General features: G+C 41.7%; 1 protein-coding gene across 2 annotated transcripts in view; it reads left to right on the top strand.

Annotated features, from left to right (window-relative positions):
* The window catches only part of PHAF1 (phagophore assembly factor 1), a 42,822-nt gene extending 35,048 nt beyond the window's left edge, over positions 1–7,774 (top strand). For both annotated transcript variants that reach the window (XM_035118226.3, XM_035118224.3), the window contains exons 13-17: positions 594–637; positions 2,804–2,847; positions 3,588–3,646; positions 4,145–4,217; positions 5,450–7,774. In XM_035118226.3, the coding sequence (XP_034974117.2) occupies positions 594–637; positions 2,804–2,847; positions 3,588–3,646; positions 4,145–4,217; positions 5,450–5,539 (310 nt within the window). In that variant the 3' untranslated portion in view covers positions 5,540–7,774. The remainder of the gene's footprint in view (positions 1–593; positions 638–2,803; positions 2,848–3,587; positions 3,647–4,144; positions 4,218–5,449) is intronic.
* The last annotated feature ends 4,956 nt before the right edge of the window (positions 7,775–12,730 follow it).

Below are 12,730 nucleotides of genomic sequence, written 5' to 3'. Positions count from 1 at the left end.
TTAGGCAGCATAATTTCATGCAAAACTGGTATGGCTGGCAGAAAGCTATGGTAAACATTCAAGCAAGTACTAGACTGTACAAGAGTGGAGAATATATCTGTGACCAGGTCAGGTTGCCAACTTCTATTATATGCAATTATATTGTGCTTAATTTAGAATGGGCTACATTTGACCCAGGTGGCACTGTGGTTAAACCACTGAGCCTAGGGCTTGCTGATCAGAAGGTTGGCGGTTCGAATCCCTGTGACGGGGTGAGCTCCCGTTGCTTGGTCCCAGCTCCTGCCAACCTAGCAGTTCGAAAGCACATCAAAGTGCAAGTAGATAAATAGGAACCGCTACAGCGGGAAGGTAAACGGCGTTTCCATGTGCTGCTCTGGTTTGCCAGAAGCGGCTTTGTCATGCTGGCCCCATGACCTGGAAGCTATACGCCGGCTCCTTTGGCCAATAATGCGAGATGAGCGCGCAAACCCAGAGTCGGTCACTACTGGACCTAATGGTCAGGGGTCCCTTTACCTTTACCTTTACATTTGAAATAGTAAACCTCATTTATGCTTGTACTTTCTCACAATAACTCTGCAATTTAAATATTTCAGTTACCATCGTTGTGAATTCAAGATTCCACTAGCCATTAAACGAGGTAAGAAAGAGGTGCCTGAAGTAACCTGAAAGAAAAAGACTTAATAGGTGTGGGTGAGGGTGTTAAACACATGCTAGTGGTAAAAATTATTGTGCTAAGCAATCAGAGTAAGAACAGGACCAAAGTTGCACAATGTCAGATAATTAGGACGGCAGATTCAGGTACTCCCACACTGCGGGTGTGTTAACAAAGAAACAATTTATGGAGAGGAAAACAGAGTAGCAGCACTTCCGAGAGATGTCAGCACTGCTCAGCGCTCACACCCCAAAGTGTTATTGTAATACAAGACAAAATATTTGTCTGTTCTTAATGTGACATACTTACAGGATGCCGGTGCAACTCAGTGGACAAGAATACTAGGTCTGGGTTGAAGTCCTGACTGAGCTTTGGACACATCACAGTTTTTCCCTGTTGAGGCTCTTTAACATGCAAGAGTTTGTGACAGGTTGTTGGGAGTATGAACAGGAAGGAAACCTCATTCATGTAGGGGTGGTTAGAGCAGGACGTAATTTGGGTTTGTATTGTAGGTGAAATAAATCTCAGTTCAAACTCTGGAAACATTCAAAGGACTTGGAACCAGAATGATGTAAGGGTGATTCAGGAAGCTCTTTTTGTACAGATGTTATTTTATTTATTTTTGTGGGGCAATCAGTGGTACAAACCAGAAAACGCAAGGCTTTTTAAAAAAAGAATAAGAATGGTTATTATATAATAATATATTATAAATAAAAATTATAACACTATAATTTAACTCTTGGCTCCTAACTTAAAGAAATGAACCTGTTGTCAAAACATTTCCCAGGCAACCTTAGTTAGCACTAGGAAGGAGAGACATTTGGCTGATCTCATGCCTGGTAACTTACCTTTCCTAAAATTCTCAAATGCTATTTCAAACTATCTCATCGTGGATATATTTATTAATCAGCTTCTTATTTCAAAGGTGATTTCATGGAAATTATATTAAATATATCATGATCATGAGGGCAGAATAGCTCTAATTGCCTCCTGGTTTTGATGTGGAGTCCTCCTTGGAGATCAGCAGAGGAGCCTTGTCACTGCTTTCCAAGAGAATAAATCTCAGTCAGTTTTTCTATACTTGGTGCTTGGTGCTTGTAGTTTCTGGGGAAACGAGGGCAGGGAGAGTTTTGCCTGTGGCTGGCAACATTTTGATCTCCTCATTCAAGTTCAGAATCAGTCTGGCATGTGAGACAACCATAGAAGAGTTGCTTGTACCAATTAACCTTGGCTTTTATTGGCTTTTATTTTGGAGCACTGAGGTCAGCCCCCAATTACTTTCCTTAAACAAAGGAAATAAAGACATAAAGCAAACTAACATCAACTGTTAAAAGAAGTAGAAGCAAATGTCAGGTTTTGGAGGCAACTTGGCTGTGTAGACAGAAGGCAGGTTCTTCAAGCGCCATGTCTCTGGGGGACTTTTGACAATATGAAACTGGTGATGACAGATACAGTTGGCACTGCAAGGAAAGGAGCCTCTGACAGCTGTACTCTTAGTCACCTGTTGATACCTGTGAGCACTCACCCAAGAAAGGTTCTCAGGTTGATGGGAAATCTAAGTGTATGAACAGGCAGTTTCAACACAGCTCTTGATACTCATGTCTATATAAAAATGTAGCATCTCCAGCCTCAGGTCTTAAAACTGAAGGGCCTTAAGAAGGCCATGCTTGCCCGCTTCAACTTTTCCTTCCCTGGGGGTGATTAATTTTGCCCTGTTGGGTGTGCTTGACTTCTCCAGTATTTCTTTCATTCACACAGTCTGAAGTGTTGGCTGTCCTCAGAGCAGGCTGTTGGTTGAGTCACTGTCTGAGCAACAACTAATAATATGGCTCCTTTCCAATGAGGAGGCATGCCCAGAACAGCAGTTCACAAAGAAACAAAGGAAGGGGGCTCACCTGGGGATGAGTAATAAAGTGTTGCCGGGGAGGGGGGGGGCGGTGGTAGAAGAGTGAAACATGTGTCTTGTTGAAATAGAAGTTTAGAAAATGCTAATATGCCAAGACTCTTAGAATTAGCTTCCAGAATCACTTCCATTTACTGAATAGTACCTAACATGCTGTTGGTGCAGAAAGGCAATAGGAAGAGGAGGAGTGGGATGTTCTGCTGAAATGTAACCTTATAGGTCATTTTCTTTGTTCTTTCTCCGAACAGATAGCACCGATTCACAGACAGAAACCTGCACAACCTATAGCAAGGTAAATTGAACCCCCCGTCATGCTTGCTAGAACAGCCCTTTAACTTCAGCAGTGGCACCTTATTTGCACAGGGCTAAGAAAGGGTATGCTGGAGCACTGTGCTTAGGTGGCCTCTTTCAGGAGGCAATTGAGGTCAGTGGCTGGAAGTCATCCCACAAATGGACCCACTCCAGGCATTTGCAGATTTAATCTTCCAGCTAGGTGGAATGGGGCTCAAAGCAGGAGATAAAATTGGGCAAGCAGGATGATATGAGAAAAGACAATGCTTGAAATACCATGGTTCCAAATCCAAATTTCCTGTTGTAGCAAGCCACAAGTTAGCACCTGAATTCTAGAGGTAAAATACACATATCCAACCTTTGCTACCTTAAAAAAGTTTTTATTGCATTTTATTATAAGTACAGAAATATACAACATTAAACCAACATGAGAGAAACACACACACACCCCAAAAAAACCTCATGGTGTCTCTGGGCTTGGTATATACTGTATAACAAAGCAAAATTCCCACTAAAGTCCAATATATCAGGCTGTATATATATCTGCAACAGCTGCTGACAATTGACCCTTTAAGTTTTTACAACTTTTTTCTACAAAAGTTTGCAAATAAAGTCATATGTTAGTCCCATCCATCTGTGAGTGGATTTTAGCTGATGTTTGCTTTTTCTTAAGTGCACCTGTCAAAAACATAGATATACTTGACATGCTTCATTCTCTAAGGAATTTTCATATGCTTACAGTGGGACAATATTCAGGACCTTCTTGGACATCCTGTAGAGAAGCCAGTGGTACTTCACAGGTAAATATTTTATTTTATTCTGTCTTTTGGATAGGAATCAATTGGATTCAAGTGACTACGAAAAAGAGAGGCCTAATAATAAACAACAGCTTCATTGAATTAAATGTGCCATGAATATAGAACCATAAAACTAGAAACCCTTGTTTACTTGAAGAGCTAAGTGCTGTCCCTAGAAGGGGACAGTGGTAAGACATATAAAAGATTCATTTGTCACCTTGCAAGTTGAGAGGCTGGAAAAGCAAAGAATCTGCCTTCATTGTAGTCACCTTGTAATGTGTAATGTTTTGCAGTAGTTCCACATTCTACTTCGCTGGAAACTTGCAATGTATACTAGTGACGGAGGAAAGCAAAACATGGTTGAGCATTATACCTTTGTAATGAAAAATTCTGTTTGATTGAAAAATTGTTGTTTATGCTGATATTGGGTGTTACAAAAATATTGAATATAAATCTTACTGGTATTATTTGGTTACTTTAGCCTGATTTTCTTTTCTTTAGATCATCCTCTCCAAACAACACAAATCCATTTGGGTCAACGTTTTGCTTTGGACTGCAGCGAATGATCTTTGAGGTTAGGAAAGCTTACTTAGCTAAAAGATGTGATGGAGCACTGGATTTAGTTGGTTTGAAATAGTGGCTGGTTCTGCAAGTCTGTGGACATTTCTCCCATGTTGTACTGTTGAAGCACTCTGCATTCTTGGCTGATGTGGTGTGGGATACACTTAAGTTCATTGTGTGTGGGACCAATTCAGCAGATGAATTTGAAGTGAATCGCACAATGCACATCATTATCAAGTCTAGCTCAGTTGTAGGATAATAAGAACTTGGATGCAGTGATAAAAGCTTGTTTTCCACACTGGGGTGGGAAAATTAATTGAGGGCCTCATTCACTTGTGGTTATTTTGTGGGGGTGGAACATAATGGGTGGAGCCAGAGGGGGAAAAGTGAAAAAGGCATCAGTTTTCACCATGGTTCCTTCAGATTAGAATTTCCAATCCTGTGCAGGTTTTTTCAGAAGTAAGCCCTACTGCAGTGGTGTCCAAATGATTTTACCCCCAAAGTTGTTGAGGGTTTTTTTTAGGATTTAACCCCAGGAAATAAACTACCACAGGGGCCAGATTAAACTGACCCGACGGGCCGGATTAGGCCCCCGAAACGGACTTTGGACATGCCTGCCCTACTGGGTTTTATGGGGTTACTCTCAGATTGGCATGCCAAGGATTTGTTTATCTAGTAAATTCAACAGATGAATACAGTTGCTATTTTCGAAAATAAGTTTTTGTCTTCTTTAGTGTGTGCTTTGCACAGAAGGGAAATTTACTTACCTCGGGGGGTGGGGGAGAATGTGAATCAATTTATTTTTATTCAATAAAATAGTGCCTCTTCCAGTTCTTAAATTATATAGGAAGGGCAATTTTGGGAGACTTTTAAAAGCCAAGAGAAAAGAAGAAACAAAAACGAAGGAGCTCTGATGCAGTGGAAGAATGGGGCTGCTTCGGGAGATGGCAAGGGCTGCATAAGGTAAGGTTAGGAGCCACATGCAGGCCCCGCTGTCTAAATGATCCAGTGAAAAAAAGACTAAAAAGGGGTTCATGTTTAAAACCAGTTTCAAATAGACTTTTATTTTGAAGCCACTGAAGGAAGCCCAGGTCACGCAGATCAAGTCTCTAGTCCACTGGGCGGTGTTAGCACTCCATATTATTTCTAACTTATTTGGGCTTTTTTTTTGGAGGAATTTGAATTCTGTAGTCCTTCTGACGGTAAGGGCTGTCTGACAGTATTCCTTTTTGTTTCTTTGTACAGGTGATGCAGAATAATCACATAGCTTCTGTTACTCTCTATGGCCCAGCAAGACCCAGCAGCCAGTTGAAAATGTCAGATCTTCCCCAGTGAGCGATATCAGCTAATCAAAATGCTACAAAATTAGTACAGCGTGCCTTGATTTGCTGCCACTTATAATATGGAAAAGCACGGTATGATGGACTTGTGTGTGTGTGTGTGTGTGTGTGTGTTCAAAAACTGTCTTTTGCCACCTGTGCATGGAGCAGAATGGGAAATCCTCTTGACTGTTCATCACAGGGCATGGAAATGAGCAATTAGGTGCCTGTCGCCGTTGATTTTTCTCCTCTCGGTTGTTTACCGTGTGGATGTAAACAGACTGGTCTATCTTTCCTGAGCTGGAAAAAGGATGAGCTTTAAACGAGAGGGCACACAAATGACTGCACGATTAGAAGCACAAACTTTCTGAGCCTTGGAGCATCTGGAAACAGGTATTGGATATATTTTTTCCAGTCTGTGTTTGTGTTAACTGTAATGGTAGTCATGTTTTTTAAAGGACAACAATGTATGTGTGGGTGTGTATATACACACATAGACACACCCCTTATATATAGGTGTATATATAAAATGAAGTACATGGGTATTTCTGTGGCTAAGACATCGTACCAAATGTGACAAGTATGTATATACGTGTCCATAATTTCAGGCATCACATGTTTGTCTGATGTTGAAACAAGTGCAAAGCAGCATGTGCATAAGACTTGGTTGTAACATTTTTGCACTACATACACTTTAATTACTTGATAATACATTTTAATATTCACTGAGGAGCATCTGTGTACTGGGTGTGAGTGGGGGTACGATGGTTTATTTAATTGTTTGCCACGCATAAAGCTTATTTATACAGTGGGGAAGAATCCCACCTTTTCTGCACTAATATTTACTTGACATGCTGAAGCGACTTATTTTCTGCCATGCCTGGTTAACTAATGTGTTTTTTATATATACCGTATCCAGAAGGGGGGGGGGGAGTCGAGGAGATTATTTCTCTGAATTATGTCTTTCTTAAGGGTTTTGATACCATTTTTGCTTGTGCATAAAACAGGGGGGGAAGTATTCGGTCCTTTAAGAGAAAACACAGTTATCTCATCTTGCAATTGTGTGACAAGCATCAGTTTAGGATTTCTTACTTCCTTTTCCTCGTCCTGTAAAGTAGGGGTAGGAGAAGAACTGGGGTGCAGCACTGAGAACTGCTCCCACCCAAGTCTCATCAAAATGAAATTAAAGTTGTGCAGCCTTAATGCAAGAGAAGTTTCCCAAGAGGCTTCCATGGGACACAATCCTGGCAGATTGCGCTCTGGGTGATTACGTACATAGCACATTGGAGAGGGGAGGAATTGCCTCTCTTTCCACCCCTCCCAGCTCTCTCTCATCTTCTTTTTAAATTTAATGCCAAAATGTTAGCCAAAGAGATCCTTAATCTTGATTCAGCATTTCTGTACATACATAATTCTGCACACTTTGCCCCTCCACCCCCAGCAGACAGGATTTCAGCGGCTTCCAGTTAGAAACTCTGCAGTCATTATCTCAAGTGGAACTGGGGTTTGCAGCTCTCTTACCAGTCTTATTGTGGGGAAAGTAGATAGTCTCTGTCTGTCTCGGTCATTTTTGAAATATTGACCCTTTTTAAAATGAGAGAGAAAGAGAGAGAAAAGAGAAATGTATAATTTTATCCCATTTTTAATATTTTGGTGTAGCAACTTGTGATATATAGACGATTTTTGTGGGTTTTGCAAATGCGTGTACAGATTTTGTAAATACAAAACCTTTTGTAATTTTAATGCCATGTACAGTGTAATCCTGTATAGTTTACCAACGAATGGGAAATAGGGAATTTTAGGATGTTTAACTAAACGTTTTGGATCCTGGACCAGTAGCAGGGATAAGTGTGTGCGTGCGTGTTGCATGTATTTGTGAGTATGTGTGATCTCCTTTTCGCCATTTAGTCTTCCTGTATACTGTGACATTCTATACTGTTTTACTTAAAAAGAAATAAAGGAAGCCCCACTGAGAATTTAATGGATAACAGGAAAACAGATTTTTGTTTTACCTTTATTTCTAGATGTTGCTCTTCTTCATAATGTACTGTTCCCCGCCCCCCATGATCATTGCTTGCTGAGAAAATACCCCAATTCTCTTTCCTTTCTAACATGAATTCTGTTTTTCATAAGCCTCTTGTAAATTATATGAAATGAATAACTAGCATGTACATTGAAAGGACAAATAAAATGAGTCTCAGTTACTGTGTTGTTTAAATGCAGTTGCTGAGTGTCTGTATTTTGCAATTAATGATGAGTCTTTGATTTGTTTCGCACCATGGATCTTATGTTTATTATTTGAATTTTGTGTCCTCATCCAAGAAACGCATGATTCCTCCTTGGAATAGCCTGCTGAAAGATAGTGATAGACCCAAGGTCATCCTGCGAGCCCTTTGTGAATAAGTGGGGTGTTTGAATCTGAGTTTCCCCAGTTGTAAAATAACACTGCAACCACTACACCCCACTAAACAGCATCCGGGGGTCAGGGCACTGCAGTTGACCTGGCAGTATTGCAGAGTGGCATCTACCTTAATATTTGTAGGGCATTTGAAGGAAGGAGAAACTATAAAAGGTCTGCTGGATGGAGCCTACCAGCGGCTCAATGAACTACCTGTGTTCACTGGAAAAATTGATCGGTGGCTGCGTTCATTTTGGTGAGCCCCATCTTCCCCTCAATCGGTTTTATTGGAACATTTCTTACCCCAGCACATTACATTTGCTGAGGTTTAAAAGATAAATACACCAAATACAGGGATTTGACTGGAATTTGGGGGTCTTTTGTCCAAAAAACTTTTAAAATGTGAACTGAAGTGGTACTACTGCACTGAAAGACTGAAAGATGCTGCATTATTTCACTGAAAGATGGGGACATGGCTTACTACCATGCAGGATGAGAGGTTGTAGGTCAACTTCTGTTTAATTTCTGCAGTGACAAGGGCTCCTGGTGTAGATACTAACCCCATTTTTTTATTGAATGTTAAATTGTAATGCTGTAAATATGAAAAGTATATAGCAATCCATAAATGTAAACAACAGAAATCTGCCTTATACAGAGTCAGACCATTGGACCATCTAGCTCAGTATTGTTTACACTGGCTGGCAGTGGCTCTCTAGGGTTTTGGACAGAGGTCTCCCCCAGGTTTACCTAGAGATTCTGGGGACTGAACCTAGGACCTTCTGCATGCAAAGCAGATGCTCTCCCACTCATCTGTGACTTTCTCCCTAACTAAACTGAGTTCCCTAATCAGTCAGTATTGTCCCTTAAGGATTTCCACAGCATCTTACTTACAGACAAAGCTAACCTCTTCAAGAAATCTAATCTAATAATCTTTTAATCCCTACCAATTGCTTGGCAGGCTCTTCAGGTGTGCCACTTCAGTAGGAGTGAAAAATAAATATTTGGATGGAGAACATTGCAAGATTCTCAGTGAAAGGATATAAGTCTGCTTGTGGACATAGTTCAAGAATGAAAATGCAAAACAAACCCCAGCCTGATTAAAAGCAGTTGTCAGTCATTTCTCATACTTCATAATAGTGTTTTAATAACATAGGAACAATGTGAAAATATGCCATATATTAATTCAGGCCATCTGTCCACCAGGCTCAGTATAGTCTACAGAGATTGGCGGTAACTCTCCGGGGTTTCAGGCAGGGAACATTCCCAACCCTACCTGGAGATGCTGATGATTGAATGGCACTTTCTGCATGCAAAGCAGATGTTCTAGGATGGAGTCTTTCACAATTCAAGCAGCCATCTTTCAAAGTAACGGGAGCTGTGCCTTTGGCATGCATATGCAACAGTGCAATGGCGTACGTCAACAGCAACTTACTTGCTTTCACCACAGTCACTCAATGTGTTAGCAAGTTGGATGGGATTACAGAGGCTCATGAACAAAAATTGTATGTGGCGTGAACTGCAGAGAGGAGCAATGCCCCTACAGATCCTATTTACTTCCTCATATAGGCTACCCTCCCCCCCTTCAGCTGGTCCGGTCCTGTGGGGTAGTATGGTAAGCTGGTCCAGTTCCCTTGCTGTTGTTTGTTCTCTTTCCCTCCCTGCTGCCCTGCTCTTACCATCAGCCTAGCTCAGTATCGCTTCTTCTAGGAACAATTTTCCCCCTAATTTGAAACAGATTTTTCTCTGCAGTGAAATAATCAAGCTGTGATCAGATTTTCAATTGCTGGTGCTAGCCTCTCTTCCTGAATAAAACCTTTGTTCTATATTCAGTATTGATAGGGTCACGGTGGGGATTTATCACTTTCAAACAATGATTTGAAAGATGGTTTCGGGTTTTTTCTTTCGCTAAGTGCTTATGGCAATGAATGTATTAGGATTCCTCACTGAGTTCAAATAGAAACCAGAGAAGAAATCAAATGGGTCTGCAACAAAATGCTGCAGTGAGGTTTTGTGTGTGTGTGTGTGTCAACCAACCAACCAGCCACATGCTCTTTGAAGATACTCTATTCTCTTCCCACTCTCCCATGAACTACTTCATCAGTGTCAGATCTGACAAAGAAAATGCCTTCTGCTGTTTTGAATGAGATTTGTGTTTTTAGAGGCCGACACACTTCTCAATTTGTGCCTTAGCCCTAAGTGACTTTTTAAGACCAGAAAGGGAGCCAACTAATTGTACAATCCAAGGGATCTGTTTTCATTTTGCCTTATGTTTGTGTACAGGTAAGTAAAGTAGTGACTTCATTCACAAATCAAAATAAATCATAAATCAGTTTTGAAAAGCTGTAGTTCAGAGGCAGGGCATCTGCTTTGCATGCAGAAGGTCACGAGTTGCATCCCCAGCATATCCAAAGAAGGCTGGAGAAGACTCAAGTGTTTGAAACCCTGGAGAGCCACTGCCAGTCAGTGTTGGCAATTGGCTAGGTGGACCAATAGGCAGCTTCCTGTGTCAGGGTGTTTCCCAGTGTCGACGAAGGACCAGCGATTGGTGGTAGAGAACTTTCTTTTCATGCAGGTTCAATACCTGGCATCTCCAATTAGGACTGGGAATTGTCTCCTGCCTGAAACCCTGGAAAGCCGCTGAGCCAGATAGGGCTGGGAAAGATTCTTGCCCCAAACCCTGAGAAAGTGCAACTGTGAAATGCATTTGCTGAACCTGGCCAAGATAGATTTTTAGAACATGTGTGATGTACAGGATTCAGGATCTAATACACCATGATCTTTTAACACCCACTGGAAGCCAAGGCTCCCATCTGATGTTTCATCTGAGAGAAGCCACATTCGTTATCCTGTGTTGGCTGTGTCTGCTTTTAAAGGGTAAATACTGTGAAGGGAACACATACATTTGAAAGTCCAATAAATTAAGCAACAGACATTTTTGGAATGGTGTTGGATCCACCTTGATTACACCAAAAAGTCTACACACACTGTCTTTTATCCCAAACTGCTATTTTAAATTTGGCACTTTTAAAGCTTATCCTCGTGCATTTTGTTTTGAGTCTGAACATAATTTATGGAGGTCTTGTTGAGCTAGGAGGTGAAATGATTTTTGTTTCCTTTTTTTGCAAACAAATGAAGACAGAGTCGGAGTAATTTAATTTGTGTGTTGTAGTGAAACCACAACAAGATATTCAAGCGCAGATTGTCATTGTAATAGCTTTAGGTATATATGAACAAAGCTCTTTCTATAGGCATTTACATCAGAATGGCCCTGCAACAGTGGACCTTCCTCTCAATGCTCTATTATTCCTAAGAAATAAATCTGGCAGATGAGCAGGCATCATTCAGAGCCAGAGCACTGCTCCATCTCACTCAGTATTGTCTATCTATACCAACTGGCAGCAACTCTCAAGGGTTTCAGAAAGGTCTTTCCCAGACCTATGTGAGGTTCTTGAGGGATCAAATCTTGCACTTCATGTACAGCAAAGTCCGTACTCTTTACAACATGGGCGTAGGCAGGGGGCAGGAGGGGGCAGCTGCCCCCCCAGAAGCAAAAAATTATTGTATTTTACAGACCATAACCAGCACTTTTCCCCTCCAAAAACTGAAGTGGAAAGGGCTTTGCTTTAGCGAGAGCAGCTCTCCACTTGCCGGGGGGGGCGGGAACACAGCTGTAACAAAAACACATCAAATAAATAAAGCAAAGTGGCTACCAGTACTTAAGCAGTTAAGACAATGGAGCAGAATACCCCTTCAGGCAAGGTTTGATAGCTCACCACTTCACCCTATTGTTCTTCAGTGGGAGTTGTTAATGAGCATTCAGGGATCGCATTAAGAGTTCTATTGGCGATTTAATGAGGATGCAGAGGATTCAATTTGACTAAGGTGGCCCTGCAAGGCTAAAAGGAAGTGAATAAGAAAGGGGGGGCTGTAGCTTTGATAGACACAGTGATGTTTATAAAAAGCAGTGGTGTTCCAGTCTGCCCCTCCTCCTGCATCTGTATATATTGTAAATCAGGGGTGGCCACCTCCCGAGAGACTCTGGTCTACTAACAGAGTTAAAAACTGGGAGTGATCTACCCCCTTTTGGGGGGTTCAGGTCAAAGCTGTTGAGTTTTTTTAGAGAAGGGAAGCCCTGTTTTTTGGGGTTTAGGTCAAACTTGTTGAGCTTCTTTTAGGAGGGAGGGAGGCCCATTTTTGTTTAGGGCTTCAGGTCATAGTTCAGCTTTTTTTAGGGAGGAGGAAAATTTTGGGTGAGCTTTTTTTAGGGGTGCCAGTGATCTAGCAGTGATCTACCACAGACATCCAGTGATCTACTGGTAGATCACAATCTACCTGTTGGACGTGCCTGCTGTAAATCAAGCAGAGAGAAAGCTGCTTACAAGGCTCCTGTACAGGCGTACCGGTATCTTCCTTTTGCTGCAGAGTTCCAGCATCACAGCGTCACCCAGAGGCACCCACAAATGTGAGTTATCCCTCTCTCTATTTCTTCCTTCCTTCCCTCCCTCTTCCATCCTTAATAAAATACGGGGGGGGGGCAGATAAGCCCCACATAGAAAGACCATCAACATGGGGGGGGTGACTCTTTCAAATACGGTATTTACCAGTAATTGGGGGGGGAGGCACCTAGGCCCCTAGGAGTTGGCTGCTATGCCTAGGAGTAGGACAATTCAAGAAAGCAGAATGATGCATATGCTATGGCAATATATCAATAGAATCATAGAATTGTAGTTGGAAGGGACCACAAGGGTCATCTAGTCCAACCCCCTGCAATGCAGGAGTTTTTTCCTAAGGTGGGGCTTGAACCCACAA

The sequence above is a fragment of the Zootoca vivipara genome, chromosome 6 (genome assembly GCF_965207765.1).
Source record: "Zootoca vivipara chromosome 6, rZooViv2.hap1.1, whole genome shotgun sequence".
NCBI classification, from domain to species: domain Eukaryota; kingdom Metazoa; phylum Chordata; class Lepidosauria; order Squamata; family Lacertidae; genus Zootoca; species Zootoca vivipara.
Note: the sequence above shows the minus strand (reverse complement) of the source record. Positions and strands in the feature narration are given on the sequence as shown.